The 18,530-nt window shown below is 59.0% G+C and overlaps 1 protein-coding gene across 1 annotated transcript; it reads left to right on the top strand.

Annotated features, from left to right (window-relative positions):
* The first annotated feature begins 465 nt into the window (after positions 1-465).
* KCNA2 (potassium voltage-gated channel subfamily A member 2) lies at positions 466-14,453 on the top strand. Its single transcript, XM_028502968.2, has 3 exons — positions 466-623; positions 2,192-2,450; positions 2,897-14,453. The coding sequence occupies exon 3, from the start codon at positions 3,054-3,056 to the stop codon at positions 4,551-4,553; it is 1,500 nt and encodes a 499-aa protein (XP_028358769.1). The 5' UTR covers positions 466-623; positions 2,192-2,450; positions 2,897-3,053; the 3' UTR covers positions 4,554-14,453.
* The last annotated feature ends 4,077 nt before the right edge of the window (positions 14,454-18,530 follow it).

The following is an 18,530-nucleotide window of genomic DNA, read 5'->3' as shown; positions in this document are numbered from 1 at the left end:
GGCTGGGTAAGAGGGAACTGGAGCGGCCGTGCTGGAGGAGGGGGCTAAGAGAGGGTCTTCGGCCTGGCAGCGTCGTCATGAGCACGACGCCTGTCCCGCGGGACTGGTTCCCTCCACGGGCCAGGGATGGCGGCTTTCCATTGTTTGCCCCGTGACTGCTTCGCCGTGTTGGCAGGAGCCCCTCCTGACCGCTCCTCAACTTCTCCCCCAGCTCCCCGGCCCCAGCTGAGTTCTCCACGAGGTTCTGGTTAGCAAGCCGGCCACTGCCAAATAAGGGGGTATTTTCCTGGGGGGTGGGGGCCGACCCCGGCACTCAGCTGGCGGACCCGCGCGGCGGGGGCAGCAGGCGCGCACCTCGCCAGCCCGGACTCTGGCCCCGGCCCCGGCCCGGCCCCCGCCGGCCCCTTTAAGCGGAGTTCGCAGCCGGCCAGGTGCGGCGCTGCGTGGCGCGGTGCGGCGCGGTGCGGCTGCGGGCGGCGGCCGGGCGCTCCGTACGCGCCGCCCGCCGGACTGCAGAGCCGGCTCCCGGCTGGCCGCCCGCACCCGCCTGCAGCCGCCACCGCGGTTCCGCCGGCGCTCGCGGTCGCCAGGAACATGGAGGCGCCCGCTGCCCGTCCGGAAGGGTAAATCGGTGTCAGGGCGTTGGGCTGCGCGTGCCGCTCCGCTGCCTGGGCTGCGGCGCCCGGAGGCGCTGCGGGGCGCCGGGCGCAGCCTGCAGCGCGATGGGCTGGGGCTGAGTCCTGGGCGGGCGAGCCAGGGCTGGGCCGGGGAGGACCGGGGCGGCGAGGGGGGCGGGGGGGGGCGGCTGGTGCCCTGCGGGAGGAGAAGGCACCGAACGGGCTCGGGGACCCTCCGGGCTGCGCGCGGCGCGGCGCGGAGGGTGCAGCTCGGCGCTGGCGGAGGAGGGGAAGTGCGGCCACCGCACAGCTGCGTCTGGTAAATAGCACCGGGCGGTGGGACCCGCATCGCTTGGGACGGTGGGCTGCAAGCTCCTCTTCGACTCGGAACCAGCGCGGCTTTGCGGCCAAGCAGGGCTTTTCCGCTTCCCCGGGGCGGCGGGCTGCCGCGGAGCCCCCGCGCTCCGGGAAGGCTCAGATCTGGGGCGGCCTCCTGCTCCGCGCCCCCAGAGTTCAGGCTTCCGTGGTTGCGGTGGCGATGGAGGTTCGTTGGTCCCTCGGCCGGAGCCCTGAGGGCGAACGAGCCGGGGTGCGCTCGGCCCGCAGCAAGACACCCCTCTACGGACCGGGCAGGAGGGGGTTAAGGCGACTCTGGATGCCGCGGGCAGCCGGTGGGTCTGGGCCGCCAGCGCGGAGCCGGGCGAGGAACATGCGCGGCAGAATCCCAGCTGCAGCCCCGGACGCTGGGGAGAGGGCCTAGACCCCTGCCCGCCCGGGGGCCGGCAGGGCCAGCTCAGCAGACGGCCTCCTCCACGCTCTCCTCTTGCTGCCAAGCCTCCTGACAGCCAGGCTGGCTGAGCATCCGTTCTGCCCGCCCTGCCCAGGAGATGGGAGGGATTTTTCTGTTGAGAAACCGGTGGTCCAGCGCCTGCCCTTTCAAATGTCAGGCTCCCACGGAGGGAGGCCTGCAGCCTAAGGATACCCGAGGGCCACTCAGTCCTGGGCCCCAGCCAGCCGGCTCTGTAGAGGCGACCTTTCTGTGTGAGGAGTCTCCCTAGATGAGCTCTGAAGGAGTGTGTTGGGCGTTTGTGGGGACTGCCCTCCCTCCAGCACCCTGCCGAGGTCAGAGCTTGTAGTAGGCTGTAGTGTAGGAAGCTCTCCCCCTTCCAGACGCCGTGTCCTGACCTAGGGGTGGGAGGGCTTTGGCCGGAGTCCCTCTCGCTGGCTGCCGAGGACCAACAGGGGATCTGGCTCAGCCCAGGGAGGCCCCTGGAGAGGCAGGCCCAGCCAAGCCGGAAGGCTTGTTCCTGGGAGAAGAGGCTTCCAGCTGATGGAAGCCTGCCCAGACGAGGCTGGAAGACGGAGGGGTAGCCTCAGGTGTGACTCCATCGGGAATGGAAGGCACATGGAAGGGAGGCTGCCAGAGCCCTCCCAGAGCTTGGCAGCAGCTGCCCGAGAGAGAGCCCCGGTTCCGCCTGGCTGCTGTGTCTCCCAGCGATGTTGCACCTCCTGAGGACAGCCAGGAGGACTCTGGCTTCTGCTGACCTTTGCGTCTCGCCTCCTTCCTTCCAAAGGTTCCAGAGCCACGCACAGCTCTCCTGGAATCCCGAGTGGCCCTGACCAGGCCACCCCAGCGCCCCTGCAGCCCACCCAGACCCGGAGCTCACCTCCAGGACCTGGAGCCCGCCCTCCTGCCCAGAATGACTCACCATTATTTCTAGCTCAAGCGCGGAGACGTGATGGGGAGCCGGGCTGCCTGTTTGTGTAGCTAGGATTCCCTCACCATCTAATCAGCTCTGCAGGGGAGAGAGCTCCAGATCCCTGCCTTGCCAGGTAAATCGGTCTGTTATTTAAGAGCAGCCACGTGTGGTCATTGTGGTGGGCGCACTGCGGGAGACCCTGGTCCAAGCCCTGCCACTGCAGACACCTCCCAGGGTGCAGGGATCCGAAAGGCATCCCTTCAGCGCCCGCTGGATGGCTCTCTTCCAGCCTCCAGAATTGGACTGTGCGCCTGCTTGTGGTGGGTGCAGAGGGGCCGGTACTGCCCCCTCCCCCGAGGGCAGGGCGTCCCAAAGCATTCTTAAGGAGATTGCCACCAGCTCCTCCCCTGTGAGCCCCAGCCAGGGTGCGAGGTGAAATTAAACTGTGCTTGCCGGTGGTGGCAGTCATGCTTCTGAACTCTTGTCTGAGAGACGGGGGTGGGGGGCACACACTGGGCAACCCCAGCCGGGCTGCCAGTGCCGAGTGGTCTCATGTCTTGAACCGCCTCTGTCTTTCAGCCAAGCTGTGCTGCTGGCTCTCAGGGAGCCCTCGGGGCTCTCCGGCAGGAGCCAGGCCCATGCCCCGGTGTCTCCTGGGGCCGTCAGCAGCACCTTGAGCTCCCTGCCGCCAGGCAGCTGGAAGGCGTAGCGTGAGGCGCTTCTCTCAGTCCCAACTATGACAGTGGCCACCGGAGACCCAGCGGACGAGGCTGCTGCCCTCCCCGGGCACCCGCAGGACACCTACGACCCAGAGGCGGACCACGAGTGCTGCGAGAGGGTGGTGATCAACATCTCGGGGCTGCGGTTTGAGACCCAGCTGAAGACCTTAGCTCAGTTCCCAGAGACCCTCTTAGGGGACCCGAAGAAGCGGATGCGGTACTTCGACCCCCTCCGGAACGAGTACTTTTTCGACCGGAACCGCCCCAGCTTTGACGCCATCCTCTACTACTACCAGTCCGGGGGCCGGCTGAGGCGACCCGTGAACGTGCCCTTGGACATATTCTCGGAGGAAATCCGGTTCTACGAGCTGGGGGAAGAGGCGATGGAGATGTTTCGGGAAGACGAAGGCTACATCAAAGAGGAGGAGCGGCCCCTGCCCGAAAACGAGTTTCAGAGGCAGGTGTGGCTGCTCTTCGAGTACCCGGAGAGCTCCGGGCCCGCCCGGATCATCGCCATCGTGTCGGTCATGGTGATCCTGATCTCCATCGTCAGCTTCTGCCTGGAGACGCTGCCCATCTTCCGGGACGAGAACGAAGACGTGCACGGCGGCGGGGTGGCCTTTCACACCTACGCCAACAGCACCGTCGGGTACCAGCAGTCCGCCTCCTTCACCGACCCCTTCTTCATCGTGGAGACGCTCTGCATCATCTGGTTCTCCTTCGAGTTCCTGGTGCGCTTCTTCGCCTGTCCCAGCAAAGCCGGCTTCTTCACCAACATCATGAACATCATCGACATCGTGGCCATCATCCCCTACTTCATCACCCTGGGGACGGAGCTGGCCGAGAAGCCAGAGGATGCCCAGCAGGGCCAGCAGGCCATGTCGCTGGCCATCCTCCGCGTCATCCGGCTGGTAAGAGTCTTTAGGATTTTCAAGCTGTCCAGACACTCCAAAGGTCTCCAGATCCTAGGTCAGACCCTCAAAGCCAGCATGCGCGAGCTGGGCCTCCTGATCTTCTTCCTCTTCATCGGGGTCATTCTTTTCTCTAGCGCTGTCTATTTCGCTGAGGCTGATGAACGAGACTCCCAGTTCCCCAGCATCCCGGATGCCTTCTGGTGGGCAGTGGTCTCCATGACAACTGTAGGCTATGGAGACATGGTCCCGACCACCATTGGGGGAAAGATAGTGGGTTCCCTGTGCGCGATTGCAGGTGTGTTAACCATTGCCTTACCAGTCCCCGTCATAGTGTCCAATTTCAACTACTTCTACCACCGGGAGACAGAGGGAGAGGAGCAGGCCCAGTACTTGCAAGTGACCAGCTGTCCAAAGATCCCATCCTCCCCTGACCTAAAGAAAAGTAGAAGTGCCTCTACCATTAGTAAGTCCGACTACATGGAGATCCAGGAGGGGGTCAACAACAGTAACGAGGACTTTAGAGAGGAGAACTTGAAAACGGCCAACTGCACCCTGGCCAACACAAACTATGTGAATATCACCAAAATGCTAACCGATGTCTGACCGCAGCCTAGCCACACGCTCGCAGCTCTCAGTGGAACTAAATGCAGACATTGCGTAAGAGCCTGCACCGTAGTCAGTCCGTCCCACCGTGTGTCTCTGGTTCTGCATGGAGAGCCGTAGTCGTGCCAGTGACTTTTGAACTTCTGATTTTTTGACTTAGAACACAGAATAGCTATCCATGGCTCTCACGTGAACCCTCATCACCGGTTGAGGGGTTTTTCCAAAGATGGGGAGTCACCCGTGGAGCCAGGATTTGAGGCCACCTCATAGCACATACGCAACCTGCCACGTGAGATCCACCCTTCCTTCCTGATTCGATGCACGCAGCGCAGTGCCCAGCAGGTGCACCCCCAACCCCACCCCCGCCCCCACCCCCGCCCATCTGAGTCCACCTGCACAGAGGAGAACCGCGGTAGCTTAGCTTTAAAGCGCTGGTAACTACTCGAGAGGTCGTCCCCGTGTTACGCTGAACAGAATGCGTGGTCCCATGTGTTGGAATCCCTGTCTCTGTCACAGGCTGGGGTCTGCGAATCGCAGCTGCCAAGTGTGTGCTCCAGACAGAGGCTTGTGTTTCATAACGGAAAATGCTGCATTTGATTTTTTTTCCTCTGCAGTGTCGATGAGAGGGAAGCCCGGGGGAGGGACAGTTAAGTGGGACCGATGGGGAGTCGTCAAGTTTCACATTTGCTCCCCTGGAGGCCTGTGGGGAGAAGCTAACAAACCCGGGGACCTCTCCCACTGCAGGTCTCAGATCTCACCATTCTCGCAGGCTTCAGGGTCCCAGAGGCAGGTCCTGCCGCTGCGTGGCACGGGGGTTCACAGACACCCGCTTGCCTAGCGCTGTGGGCCAGCCGCTCTGACGCTGCAGTGACATTTTCCAGTGATGCAATAGAGCTGCATGGGTGTTTGCTGCATGACTCTCAATATTTAACACACAGGAGATAACCTATTTTCTTAGTAGCCTATACAGTATCCACACGTAGAGTATTAAAAGCCTAGGAATGGCGTCGGACTAGGGGTTTTCCCCCATCAGAAGATGAAAGCCCTCAGTCAGGAGAAAAAAGAGGCTATTTGGAAGGGGGGGCCCACGACTTCTGGCCCTCCAGCCCTCCCCATACCTGTTCTTCCAGACGGGGGGCACAGGCCTCTGCAAAGCCGGGAGAGTGGGCGGGGGAGGCAGCGCCGAAACACCTCACCACGACTGCCCCTTAGGAGTTAACTGAGCCGCAGGCGTGACTGTGCAGCCGACCAGGGCGTCTGGTCCCGAGGAAGGCGGATCTGTGGATCCGATGTATATATCTCTCTATATATATCTATATATATCTATCTATATATAAATATATATCAAGCATCTCCTTCCCAAGCTCCTCCACCTAGCAAGCTCTAGAGACCATTGCATTCGAACCTTGGATAAGCTGATGCAATATTTTTGACACAGGGCAACTGATGCATGTGCCGGACTATGTGCACTATCGTGTGTGTATGTATATGTACACATGTACATGTGTGTGTGTACATTTACATGCACACACACTCACCTATATCTTCACTCGCTGGAGTTCAGGTTCAGGAGCAGACCCACTGCTTGGTGGGCTGGTTATCGAAGAGGCCTCCCGGGTTCATCGACCTCGCCGGTAACCCCCCCTGGGCCTGGGTTTGCTGCCGTCGCCTCAGGCGCTCCGGTCTCCACGGACTCTCAGACGTTAGAATTGTCTTCTGCCCTCCACGTGCTGCAGCCTCAGTCCCTGTGGCTGAGGCTTGTTTTACCGAGCGCACGAGGGCCCCCCCGGCCCTCGAGGCTCCCCCTGTCCTGGGCCAGCCTGGCCCCGGGCCTCCCCTCCAGTCCCTCGTGGTAACCATCTCCCCCGCCTCTGTCCCCACCCTGTTCGGTTTTCATTGTCATTGGCTCCGCATCGGTCACCTTCAGGAACCTTCCCCTAGAGGGCTAGAGTGGATCACCTGCCTTGAAACCAAGGTCACCAACAAGGAGGGCTCCTGGGCACCCGATCCCACGGGTCTGGACTTAAAGGGATCTTCCTCCCCTACAGGGAGACTTCCAAAGCCCAGGACCAGCGGGGTGGAGTCCCCGGATGACCCGCAGGCGTGATTTTGATGGACAGGCTCAGACTCGCTCCTCACTAGATTGGCAGCCAGAGCTGCTTCAGCAAACCGAAGGATCGGTAGAGAAGGGGTCCCCACCCCCCAAAGAGGCTGAGCGTGGCTGAGCTCTGCACGGCCTGCAGGCCGAGTGTGGGCTGGCCCCCGAAGGGGGTGCGGTGGGGGGGCTTTGCTGCTCATCCCGGCTTCTTTGCCTTTCAGTGTAACAGCGGAAGTTCCCCAGACACAGGGAGCTGTGTGGTTGGGCTGCCCAACTGTGGCCCTGGCCCCAGCCTCACTGTCGGCTGTTTAGCACCTACAGTTACCTTGGGGGTGGGGCACCAGCTCAGGGTGCTAGGCCCAGGGTGCTCATTAGTTCCTGGTCACCCACATCCCCAGGTGTCTGCAGGGTGTCCCAGGCCCAGTGCAAAGCGTCTGTGCCGCTCTTCCTCTCCTCATGGGAGTTGGTGCTGCATTGCCAAGACATGGGGCAGGAGGGACCCAACCCCTACCTGAGGCCTAGGTCAAGGGTGGAGACTTTATCCCCGCGTCCATGGCCCGCCACTCTAAAGTGTTCACACTCACAGGCACACCTGCATGCACACCCACCACAAAGCGGTACACCATTGCCACATACACAGAGACAAAACACGCAACACACATGCACAACACAGAGACCAAATGTATGAGAAGGGTGTACACAGAACATACGTGGCCATACCCATGTCCAAGTTACGTGTTCCCGGCATGGTCACAGAGTAGATTCACTGATACAGAACATAGACAAAGGCCTGCACACACCAAGTCCAAGGTGTGACCTGCAACCCAGGTGTGGCAAACACGAGCTACGTGAACGCGGTGAGTCTGCCTACGGAACACGGGAAGAGCAACTCGCCCTTGTTTCTGTGTGCAGAACACACACAGACTCGGTTTACACACTCATCGCATTTACCGTACAAGGCACTCGAGATGCAGTGTGCACAACCAAGGACACACAATACACACAGAATGTATACACACACTCAGATCCACCGCTCTGCCCCCAGACCTACAAATGAATAGGCACAAACAGAAGATCAGATTTATTTTTTTAAGATTTTATTTATTCATTTTTAGAGAGAGGGGAAGAAAAGGAGAAAGAGAGGGAGAGAAACATCAGTGTGTGGTTGCCTCTCGCTTGCCCCCTACTGGGACCTGACCTGCAACCCAGGCATGTGCCCTGACTGGGAATTGAACTGGCCACCCTTTGGTTTGCAGGCTGGTGCTCAGTCCACTGAGCCACACCAGCCAGGGCAAAAGATCAGATTTAATCATCTTTCCCTAGCCTGCATGTATACCCCTCAATATCCTTCAGGAAATTTTTTTTTCTAGTCTCTTCTCTCCCCCGCACCCCCAAGAAGATTTAAATCATTTAAATCAATCCCCAAGATTTAAAGCAGAAAGATAGGCCACCCATTATCAAGAAGAGCTCTGAATCAAACTGGGAATTGCATGAGGTCTCTACTTACTCTCCTTCCTCCCACCAGAAGCCTGGGTGCAGAGTGTGGAAGGACCTGGGACAGCTGGTGGCCTATTAATACACCTCCTCACCACCCGCTTTCCCTCAAAGCCAGTCCACACAGAGGGCCTAGTAGCCTCATCTCCCCAGCTCCCAGCCCCGGGGTCTCTCAATTCCATTTGGTTAAAAGCAGTGATGGTTCAAGAAACTGCAGAGTCCTGGGCCCAGAACCACAGCAAAGATGCCCCAACATGCCCTCAGTCCACAGACCTTATTGCCCCTCCAGCCCGACGGCTTTGTGGGGACCCAGTCAGAAAGTCGGACGGAATACAGGTTTACCTCTTAAAACGAGCCCCTTTCACCTGCTTGTGACATCTCACTTGCTCATGGGCATGAGCCCCATGGAGTCAACTCCCGAGTCCCCCCTGGGGGTGTTCCACCCCAGGCATGCCCCTGCCCCTCACCGGGCTCCACGCGGGTGCCCTGCCTCCCATCCAGTAGCTGCACCTCGAGGAAACGCACACCAGTCCAGCTTAAGTAAAACGTGGTTAGAGACTCGATCCTAATGCTACGCAAGCAAACGACACCAGGGTTTTAAAGGGTCTGGTTTTGGTCCTATCTTCTAAGGCCTGATACAAGTGCTTTGTGAGATGACTCGCTGTTGTGGGTCGCCCAGGGAGCCGGGCCTTCCCACCGGGAGCACTAGCTGGGCCCTGGGCGCGTTAGGGCGAAGGCTTCCCCTCAAACGGAGGTTGGGGTTTGAGGTCAGGTGTCAGGGCAGGCATCCCGGTCCGGACCCCTGCAGGCATGTCCCAGCCCTCTCCCGGCAGCCACAGCTCCGGGTCTCCAGGGAGGAAAGCAGCAACAGCAGGGCCAGGGGCGTGGGCCCTGATTTGCATGTTCAGTGCACCATGCTGGCCTTCCCAGTGCTTCCAGGTCAAGATCACAGTCTTCCCTTTAGCTTCAGCAGTGCCTCCGCAGGGTCAGCCTTTCAAGAAGGCTGGTGTTCTCAGAAGGCTGAAGGGAAGGAGGGTCAGGAAAGGTGGGCAGGTCATCAGGAAGAGAGGGCGACCGAGCGGGTCAGAGTTCAGAGTAGGCTCTTCAGGAGCCGAGTGAGATGGAATGAAGGACAGGGCTAAGGCTTGGAGCTTCCGTAGTGTTTGACCTCTCTCCTCCCTCCTCCCGGCTGCCGCCCCTGCCCCACTCAGCTGGGCTCCTGAGGACGGAGGAGGAGTATCGCCAGGAATGGAGCCTTGTAAAAGGGGCCCCAAGGGAGTGTGTCTCCGGCTGCCATCAGCCTGTGGGGAGAGGCCTCCCGTGACAGCAGGGCCGGCTGGAGTCCCCGGCCCGGAGGCCCTGTACGGGGAGCACCGCAGGACTTGCTTGTCCTGTCCTTGCAGGATCTGTCACCCCACCACGGTGAGGTCTTTGGCCACCCGACTTCCTTGTGGTCCGCCGTAAACATCAGGGCCGACCCATGTGCAGTCTCGGTCCAGGGGGTTCAGTGCTGGCTGCCCACGGTCACAGGGAAGAGAGGTGGGAGCTGCCTTCTGCAAAGGAAACTAGAGGACACTCAGCAAATGCCACAGCAGGTGACACGACACCCCCCATGTTGGGCAGGAAGAGCACAGAGCTTTGAATTGTGAACCCCGGAGTGGGGACGGGGAGCCCGCCCCAGTTCTGGCTCCCCTGGGGCCCATTGCCACGGGCCTTCCTCTGGGGTCCCCGCCTGGTCTGAGAGGGCGGGTCCCCGTGGGCTGTGATGCCCAGGGTGCTCCTTGGCAGCACAATGGAGGGCTCCCCTAGCCTTGGCAGAGTGGCCATCGCTAGGTTTGACCCCGAGACCCTAACCTTATAAAGATCACAAGCCATCTGAGCCGAGGAGCAGGGCGCGGGATGCAGGGGGCTGCCTCTGGCTGCCAGAACCACCGAGCACATCCTCAGACTTGGCCCTTGTGGAGGCGAGCCCCGTCCCCGTCACAGCAGCGAGCGAGCGGGCTGACAGGGGGCGGTCCCCTACAAGCGGGGCGGGGTGGGTCTCTCCCTCAAAGGAATTGAGTTCACGTTTCCCTTCTTGTTGCTTCCCTTCCCACCAGACCTCAGCTCCGTCTCTCATAGTTTGTGTTTGACTATTTTTAAAGAGGAAAAGTGCAATAAAATCAATAGTGACTGTTTTCTTTAGCAATAGCTCTTTCAAAAAATCTTGTTCTCAGGACTGAACAGTGATAGTACCTGGATTAGGAGGCAATGCCCTTGGCTTCCAGCTGTTAGTTCACTGTCTCTGTAGTTCCCTCTGGTTGCCCCGCGTTCACACGCTTCTCGTCCTGAGGCTCCGACCCCCTTTCTGGAACGGGAACCCGTGCGGGGGCTCCGTGTGCACCCGGGGGAGGTCCAGAGCAGGCTCTCTGCCTCCGGTCTCCCTCCCGCGCCTCTCTCCTCCCTCCTCCGTCTCCGAGTGCATCTCTGTCCTCTCCATCTCTCTCTCTCTCTCTCTCTCTCTCTTTCTCTCTTTCTCGGCCTCCTCCCCTTCCTGCCCACCCCCCTTCCCGCGGCGTTCTCACAGCCTCTAGGCCCTGGAGCCTGGGGTCTGAGTGGCCTCCTGTCCGCCCACCTCCTGGACCTTCGGTCAGTCTGGAGGTTGTGACGGAAGCCCGCGGGAGAGCACTCCCGGTAGAGAAGGACAGTAGGAGCACAGCATCCTGAGCCATTACAGAAGGCCGTCCCGCACTAAAAGCCATCACTTGATCCGCTTGCTCCCCTTCCTCCCCGCCCCAGGGACACGGATGCCGGGGGGAATGTGGCCTGCAGGTTTGCACCTGGGACCGGCAGCCCCAGCAGGTTTGGGGAGTCACCCTCCGGCCGTCCTTCCAGATCAGCTGCCGTGATTGCCCCAAGGGGCTCCGTGAGAGCTATGGAGGGACACAGGTTGTTGTGGGTGGAGGTCGACAGGGATAGAAATTCGGGTGGTCGGGACATCACATTCGTGACACAGAGACCCTACCACCCCCTGCGAGGTACAGCTGCACATTTGCACACGTAATGAGGGGGCTTCAGACGAGGCCGTTTTCCCAGAGAAACCTGTGAGGACACCCCTCCTGACTGGACAATCAGAGAAAGGCAGCCCCCCCCCCGCCGTGACCCCCGAGTCCCGCTCCAGTCCTGCTCAGCCCGCCTTGCCCCCCACACCCGTGTGCAGCGAAACCTCAGTTAACAGACGGCGAAATCCTCAGGGAAGGGCACGTCCTGCTCACTTCACAGTTCCGGTTGTTTGCATGGGAGTGGGAAGTACGTTTTGGTCAACCTTTTGTTATTGAAAATTTTAAAAAAGACGTTTCCTAAGTAGGTTAGTAGAAACTTTCCTGCCTTAGTAACAAGTGTTCCAAGACGACAGATGACCTGGCGTTGCTCAGGGTCAACCTTGGGAACCTCGGGGCTCACTGTCCAGAAGCGTGAGTGGACAAGACCAAAGGGACAGGCCGCCCGCGAGCTGGCTGCCCGGCGCCACTGGAAGCTGGCCGCCCGGGCACACGGGGGCCCAGCAGAGGCCCTCGCCGCCCTTGGCCTCTTTCTGCTGGACGTGTGGTCAGAAAACAGAGACCTCGGTAGTCGAGGTGTTGGCTCACGGGTCCTGAGTTATCAGAGGTTTTCCATATATACATATGTCTGTGTATATATGTATAGTATGTGTATATATGTATACCATTATTTAAAAATCAGACTACACAGTGGCCAGTCCCCTTTGCTTCACCAATGTGGAATACATTTGGCAATCCAAGAAATAAACTGAATTCATTTGAATTTTGCAAATGAGCTTCCTTTTGCATCCTCCCCAGTTCTCCAGTTCAGCTTATCCTTCCTCGCAGAGATCTCTCCAGAAAACGGTTCTTTCATAACAAAAGGTGCGGCTCCAGGATCTCTCCCTTCCCTCCCAGGCGGCCGCCTGACTCAGGGATGCAGGGAGGCTGAGCTGAGGGCCAGGACTCACGCTTTGTGCTGTGCAGCCTGGTTGGCTGCGACCTCATCGCTGGGGCCTGGAACAGTGACAGCAAACTCGGTAGCTCAGGGGGAGGAGGGGGCTGGGAGACCTGGCACAGGAGTGATCTGCTGTCGCTGTGTCTTTGCCGTTTGGTGGCGTGACCGAGGCTTGACTTGCGTGAGGTCTGAAAGTAACCTCGTTCTAACAGGCGTGTCTGCCCCATGGAAGGTGAGGTGTGTGGCAGTCGATGGAACACACCCACCCACCCTGCTGTCAGTTTTGACCAAATCTAGGTTGTGGACGTGGGCGGTAGAACAGCTAGGATTTAGTTGCCTCTTTGGAGAAACAGCTGGGTCTGAGTGGAAGCACGTTCTCCTTCTCCGCCTTGCCTAGCAGCATCTGAGACCCACGGAGACACTTCCATCTCACCTCGCTGTGTGCACGCTCCCTGGACAGGGGCAGGGGGATCCCTCACTGGTACCTGGGGCAATGGAGGTGGTGCAGGGGATCCTGCCGCCTCCCAGTGCTCCCAGCAGCCCACCAAACTGGGCAAGCTGGCCATGGTCAGACGGAGAAGTCCATAAGCCAGAATGTGTGTGACCCGCTGGTAAACAGGGGCTACTGGGGTCGCCTGTCTGCGTGGCCACTTCTTATGTGGTGTGAATCTAGGCCTGGAAATGGATGTAACTTTCTGTGCTCCTCTGCACCCCCAAAACTGTCCGATATGTTCCGGATGAGTTTGCGTCATTGCACTGATGGGTGCACCAGGGCAGGTGTGACTATGTAACCGTGCAGCCAGCTGCAGCAATGTTGAGATGACGGAGCGTGCTGCCGCCGTGGCTCTGCACTACGGCCTGCGGCAGCTGCCCAGAGGACTCAGTCCTATCTCTCTTCTCAGTCCTCGAGAGAGGCCTCCGAGCCCTGCTTCTTGAAAACGATTCCCTAGACACCAGCTGCCTTGTTTGTCTGAGCGCAGCCACACTCTGGGATGCTAGGAGAAGCCAGAGGAGGAGCCAGGAGGAAGAGAGCATTCAGGCGCTGGCTTGGCCACCAAACAGTTGCTGTGCCAGCTGCTGACATGACTACCTTTTGAGCCTGTGAAGTGCAGGGCAAGGACAGGGACCTTCCAGGGCTGGGCAGCCTCGGCCTTGAAACGTGGGAGAGAAAGGCAGGCAGCAGGCCCGGCTGGCTCGGCACGGTGGCGGTGGCGGCACAGGGTCTGAACATGCTCTGTGCTTGCCCCAGTTCTGCCTTCACGTGGGATCTGCGACCCAGTTTCCTTCGGTTGTGGTGCTTGGACGAGCCCTGCACTTGAAGGGCCCCAGGAAGCTGGAAAGCCCCGTGATCGAGCTCCAGCCTGCTGAGCACACAACGCCCCGGCCAAATTGGCCTTGGCCTGGGGTTCTGCGTCCCCGCACCCCTCCCTGCTCCAAGGGCACTCTTGGAACAGGGAGGGTTAACGCTGCCAGCGGTCCAGAAGGGCTCTCTCCTTCCGTCAGGGGCCCAGAGGTAAGGCTCGGGAGCGCAGGGGGCTGCTTCCTTTTCTAGGCCCATGTGCTCACGTGCTTGTACAGGCTGCCTGTGCGGGTTTTATGCATGACACACACGTAGACGGGAAAGGTGGAAATGGCCGCTCGCAGAGGCTCACGCAGCCCAGAATCTAATTCGGGTTCCTGCCCGCTTCCTTTCCGCTCGCGCGTGCCCCGCTGCGTGGCTGCCCTCCCGCGCCCCATCTCTAATAATTGCTGAAAAGCCAAAGAGGAGAGGCAGATAAATAAACCTCCCTGGGATCAATAGGAGAAGGAATGCCAGAGCTGATGGTAAAGCTTCGTAAAGGATGATGCTGAAAGGGAACCGGGGTCTCCATGGTGATAAGAGGCTGGGGACCAATCGGAGCATGAGGCGGAGCAGGGCTTGTGGGGAAGACTCCTGGGTGTTGGGAGTCATTTAACTGTTTGTTTGCTTCACGAAAACGTAGACACCAGCTGTAACTGCATCGCACAGGACGTATAGCTGTCACCATTCTCGCTGACATGTTCCGGAAGCTTTCAGCCCCAGCAACACTGCCCCGCCCGGGACTTCCGCAGCTGAGAGTTCCTGTGTCAGTAGGGTCTGATCTTTGTACATAGGTTACACATACGTGTGTACATACGTGCCTCAGTGAACATTGCCTGTCCACCTGGTCACGGGTGCGCATAGACTTCACAGAGCTCCACAATCTTTTGTAAATATCCACACGAGTAAATAAGTGTATAAATATATATTAACTGAGGATTTATTTTAACATCATTCTGTGTGAGACGAAAATAAAATAAAATTTTTGACAGACACAGGGTGTTTCCAGCTTCTTTGTCACCTGACTGAGCTACTGTCCCGGCGTCACACACGCGGGACTTCCTCACCATCACTCCGGGGTCTGCGGCCTCGAGGGCCCCGTCGGGGAGTGCAGCAGCATGGGGGATGGCCCCCCAGGTGCCTCATGGGCCTTCCTAAGCAGGCTGTGGGCGGGAGGGTGGGCAGGTGGGTTTGAGAAGCCCACACTGTATCGGGGCTTCCTGGTTTCCTGTGGAGCCGGGGGATGTGTGGGGAGGGAGACCCAGACTGATGACCAAAGGCAGTCGACCCCCAGGAGTCATTAGCTCTGACTGCACCCGCCTTTGCCACCATGTTGTCCCCCAGCCCCACTTCTGCCTGTGCCCACTGGCGCCCAGCGGTTGGGGTCAACCAGCCTCAGCTTTCAGAGAGCAGCCCTTCTCCCTTCGGCCTCCCAGGGGGAGGCGCCTGGGTCTCTGGCCACTCAGCGGTGCAGCGGCAACTCCTTGGGGAAGATTCTGGTGCACCCACGTGCACACAGAGACCCACGTGCACACAGAGACACACGCACACACTCACACGGCTGAGGCACTTCCATCCGATTCCCTCCGAGGGCTTTTCCAGTGTGAAGCTGGATCCCCCAGCAGGCAGATGGTTCCTAAGTGGCCACGGTGTGGGCTGCGACAAACCCTTGTCCCCAGCCACCCGCAGGCTCACTCCACCCCCACGCCCCCCCGTTCCTGATCTACAGGGTCGCCCCTTCACAGGCTGCCCCACTGGGCCCCTGGGAAGCCCCCAGGTGAAGCAGGTCACAGGTGTGGGAGGAACCAGGCAGCGCCCAGAGCTCTGGACGTTGGCAGAGCGGTGCCAGCTGACTACTGGGGTAGGGTCCTCCCCGCAAACTGGGAAACTGAGCCAGGCCCCCAGGCCAGGTCCTTCCTGCATGTTTCCCCTGCTGGACGCAGAGCCCTGCCTCAGAGGAATCGAGGGCTGGGTGCTGGGGAGAGTGGGCCTGGCCCCGATGGAGCAGATTTTTCTGAGTAAATACCCCCGGGGGACGATGAAAGAGACTGGGGGTTGTGGGAGCCGCAGCATCAAGGTCCCTGTTCTGTTCTCCACTTTGGGGCAGCGGGGGATTCAATTAGTGCAAGTGTAGACCACCCACGCCCCCCAAGCCCACTGGAACCCCCCCACCTGGTCTGGGGCGCCCGCCCCGTGTGCTCTCCACCACAAAGGCCGGGACGCTGGGCTTCACCCTGGCAGTTTCTCCCGATGAGGAGATATGCCTGATGGTGCAGTGCGAGGGGGCAGGCCCACCCCGTCCTGTGTCCTGGGGCCGGTGGGGTGAGCAGGCGGAGGGAGGCCGGACGGGAACAGCTGAGGAACAAATCCAACCCTAAGGAGCCCCAGCTCTGTCCCTCGCCAGCTCTGCGACCCTGGGCCTCCGCTGTCTCGTCCCTACCGAAGGAAGCACGACACCCACCTTGTCTCGTGGAGACTAAGTGAACCCCTGCGCACAGCAGGAGCCCAGTCAAAGTGGGGCCGGCATCCTCTCTCCGGGCTTCCCCTGCCCGGAAGATGCAAGCAGACCCGGAGACTCAGAAATCCGAGATGTGAAAGTCCGAGGATTTCTTGCCCTGACCGGTGCGGCTCCATGGGTTGGGTGTCATCCCGCAAAGCAGAAGGTCACCCACTCGATTCCCTGGCAGGGCCCACCTGGGCTGCAGGTCAGCCCTCAGTCGGGGCGCATCCGGGAGGCAACCCATCCCTCTCCCTCTCGCACCCACGTTTCTCCCCTTCTCTGTCCCCCTCCCTTCCCCACTCTTAAAACGTTTAAAAGGTGAAGGATTGTCAGCCTGTTCTAGTCCAGGGGTTCCTACACTGAGGCACAAGAATGAACCTCAGCATGTCCCGAAGACACTCTGTGCTGACACCACGCACGGCGTGAGGTGGTACGGCTGCCTCCCCACAAAGAGCATCCACAGCTGCCCTCGGCCTGCTGGTCGAACTGAGACCCTGTCAACTCCTCCCCCATGTCCCGGAAAAAAAAGGGATTGTCCTGGGGTCACTGTCATTTGCTCAAAAAAGAAAGTACTTACTCCACCCAGTCAGGGCACATGCCTGGGTTGCAGGCCATGACCCCCAGCAACCTCACACTGATGTTTCTCTCTCTCTCTCTCTCTCTCTCTCTCTCTCTCTCTCTCTCTCTCCCCCTCCCTTCCCTCTCTAAAAGTAAATAAATAAAATCTTTAAAAAATGTATTAAAAAACAAAGAAAGTACTTACTCCAGAAATATTTCGGTGCTTGCTGCTTAGGATGGATACTCTGGCCTTGTGGGTCTCCCCGGGGAAGCCAAAAACCCGCCCTCAGGGAGGGTGGCCGACTCAGCGAGACCGGCCCCTGCTCTCAGGACAGAGCTTCCCCTCAACCTGTCCACCGTGCTGGGCTGGCCTCGGGATCCACACCTGAGGTTTCCCCAGGCTGGCTAACACCGCAGTAGGGAAAGGACCACCGACTGGGCTGGGAAATTAGTGCTATGTAAATGTTATGCAAATGAGGGAGCCTGCATCTCCTTGACCCCAGGCCTGGGGCGTTTCTGGATGTAGCTGTCAGCTCTGATGATCCTCTGCCTCTTTGTGCCCTGAGGCCAGCCCTCACCCCTGCCCCTCACTCAGGGCAGTGAGCAGCACGCCACAGACCAAGGGCTGGTCAAGGAAAGGTCACGGCTCTGGGACTCTTGCCTGTGCCCACCCGAACGCCGGCCAGGGCGCCATGCTTCGTGGTATCAGTGGTATCAGTCGTGTCAGTGTCCGTACAGAGGTTAGGAGGAAAAGCTCCCAGCCGCATGAGTGGCTTCCTGACCCCAGGAAAGCCCACGTCCTCCGGGTTCTGAGGGGAGACTGGCACAGTCCCCACTGGTCGCCTGGAGGGCCACCCACAGCTGTGCAGGGGAAACCACACCCGTTCTGTTTCCGTGGCTGGTGGGCCCCGTCTCTCCCAGACTAAGCCAGGCGTCTTAGAGTGTCCCGTCACCTCTGCCGTCCCAGCCCCCGGCACAGTGCCGGGCACCGCAATCGCCCATGGGATGAATGAGTATCTACATCGGAAGTCACCATGGCGGCCAAGAGGGCCAGGTCACTGGGACCACAGGGCTAAGGCCAAGTTCTAGGACCCCATGACCCCTGTACCTCTCTCTGGCCCAACGAGAGGCCTCTGATCTCCGTCCTCTGAGGTCAGAGTGGCCTTTAGGTGCCAGTGGTCCGAGTCGCCTGAGTCCGATGTTGAGGTGCTGTGCGTCTAGGGCCCCATCCCCAGCACACACCCCACAGGGGCCAGGGCAGGCGCCCTCCCCATATCCCCAGTGACTGGGGCTCTGACGGGTTCCCACAGGCCCCAGGTTCGAAGCCCGGGGAGATCTCGGCGCCTTAGAAGACGCCGGGCCTTGGAGACGTCCCTGGCTCCACCGCAGGGGGAGCCGTGTCACCCACGTGGCCCCAACGAGGAAGACAGCGCTTCCCAACTTCTGTTTTCTGCCTTGAGATTAAAACGTCTGCCTCACAGGGTCGTCGTGAGGATTTTTTTAAATGTATATATTTATGTATTTTATGTTTTCATATATTTGATATACCAAATTACAGGGCCTGGCAGAAGTTGAATGTGGTTGGTAAGTAATAATATGGGTGTAATAATTTATAGTTTTAATTTGAACATGTCACCTAAAATGTCCTATGGTGCGTGTGCTTGAGTGTGGTATTGTTAGGTTACAGAATGACATGCTTGTGATTTTGTAATAAACAATTTTATAATAACAAAGGGACATCGTTTATGCTGATCCCTGTATTATACATGTTATATTATATAGATCCTATAATATGTTATAGTACATATAATATAATATAATATACACCATATGTTATATTTGTATATTTTCTATGTAGTATGTATAAAATATATATTTATTACGGTGTATGTGGCAAAGGCTGACTTTGCATGAGACACTGTTGACACGCATGATGTCATCCAGTTATCGCTACAGTCCTGCCATGTGGGCGTTATTATTTATATTTTACAAATGAGGAAACCGAAGCTCAGA

Source organism: Phyllostomus discolor, chromosome 14 (assembly GCF_004126475.2).
Source record: "Phyllostomus discolor isolate MPI-MPIP mPhyDis1 chromosome 14, mPhyDis1.pri.v3, whole genome shotgun sequence".
NCBI lineage: Eukaryota > Metazoa > Chordata > Mammalia > Chiroptera > Phyllostomidae > Phyllostomus > Phyllostomus discolor.
This window is presented reverse-complemented; position numbering and strand designations above follow the sequence as displayed.

Bases quoted from the DNA above. Each gene is read 5' to 3' on its own strand.
- KCNA2 (XM_028502968.2), top strand. From the start codon at position 3,054: ATGACAGTGGCCACCGGAGACCCAGCGGACGAGGCTGCTGCCCTCCCC.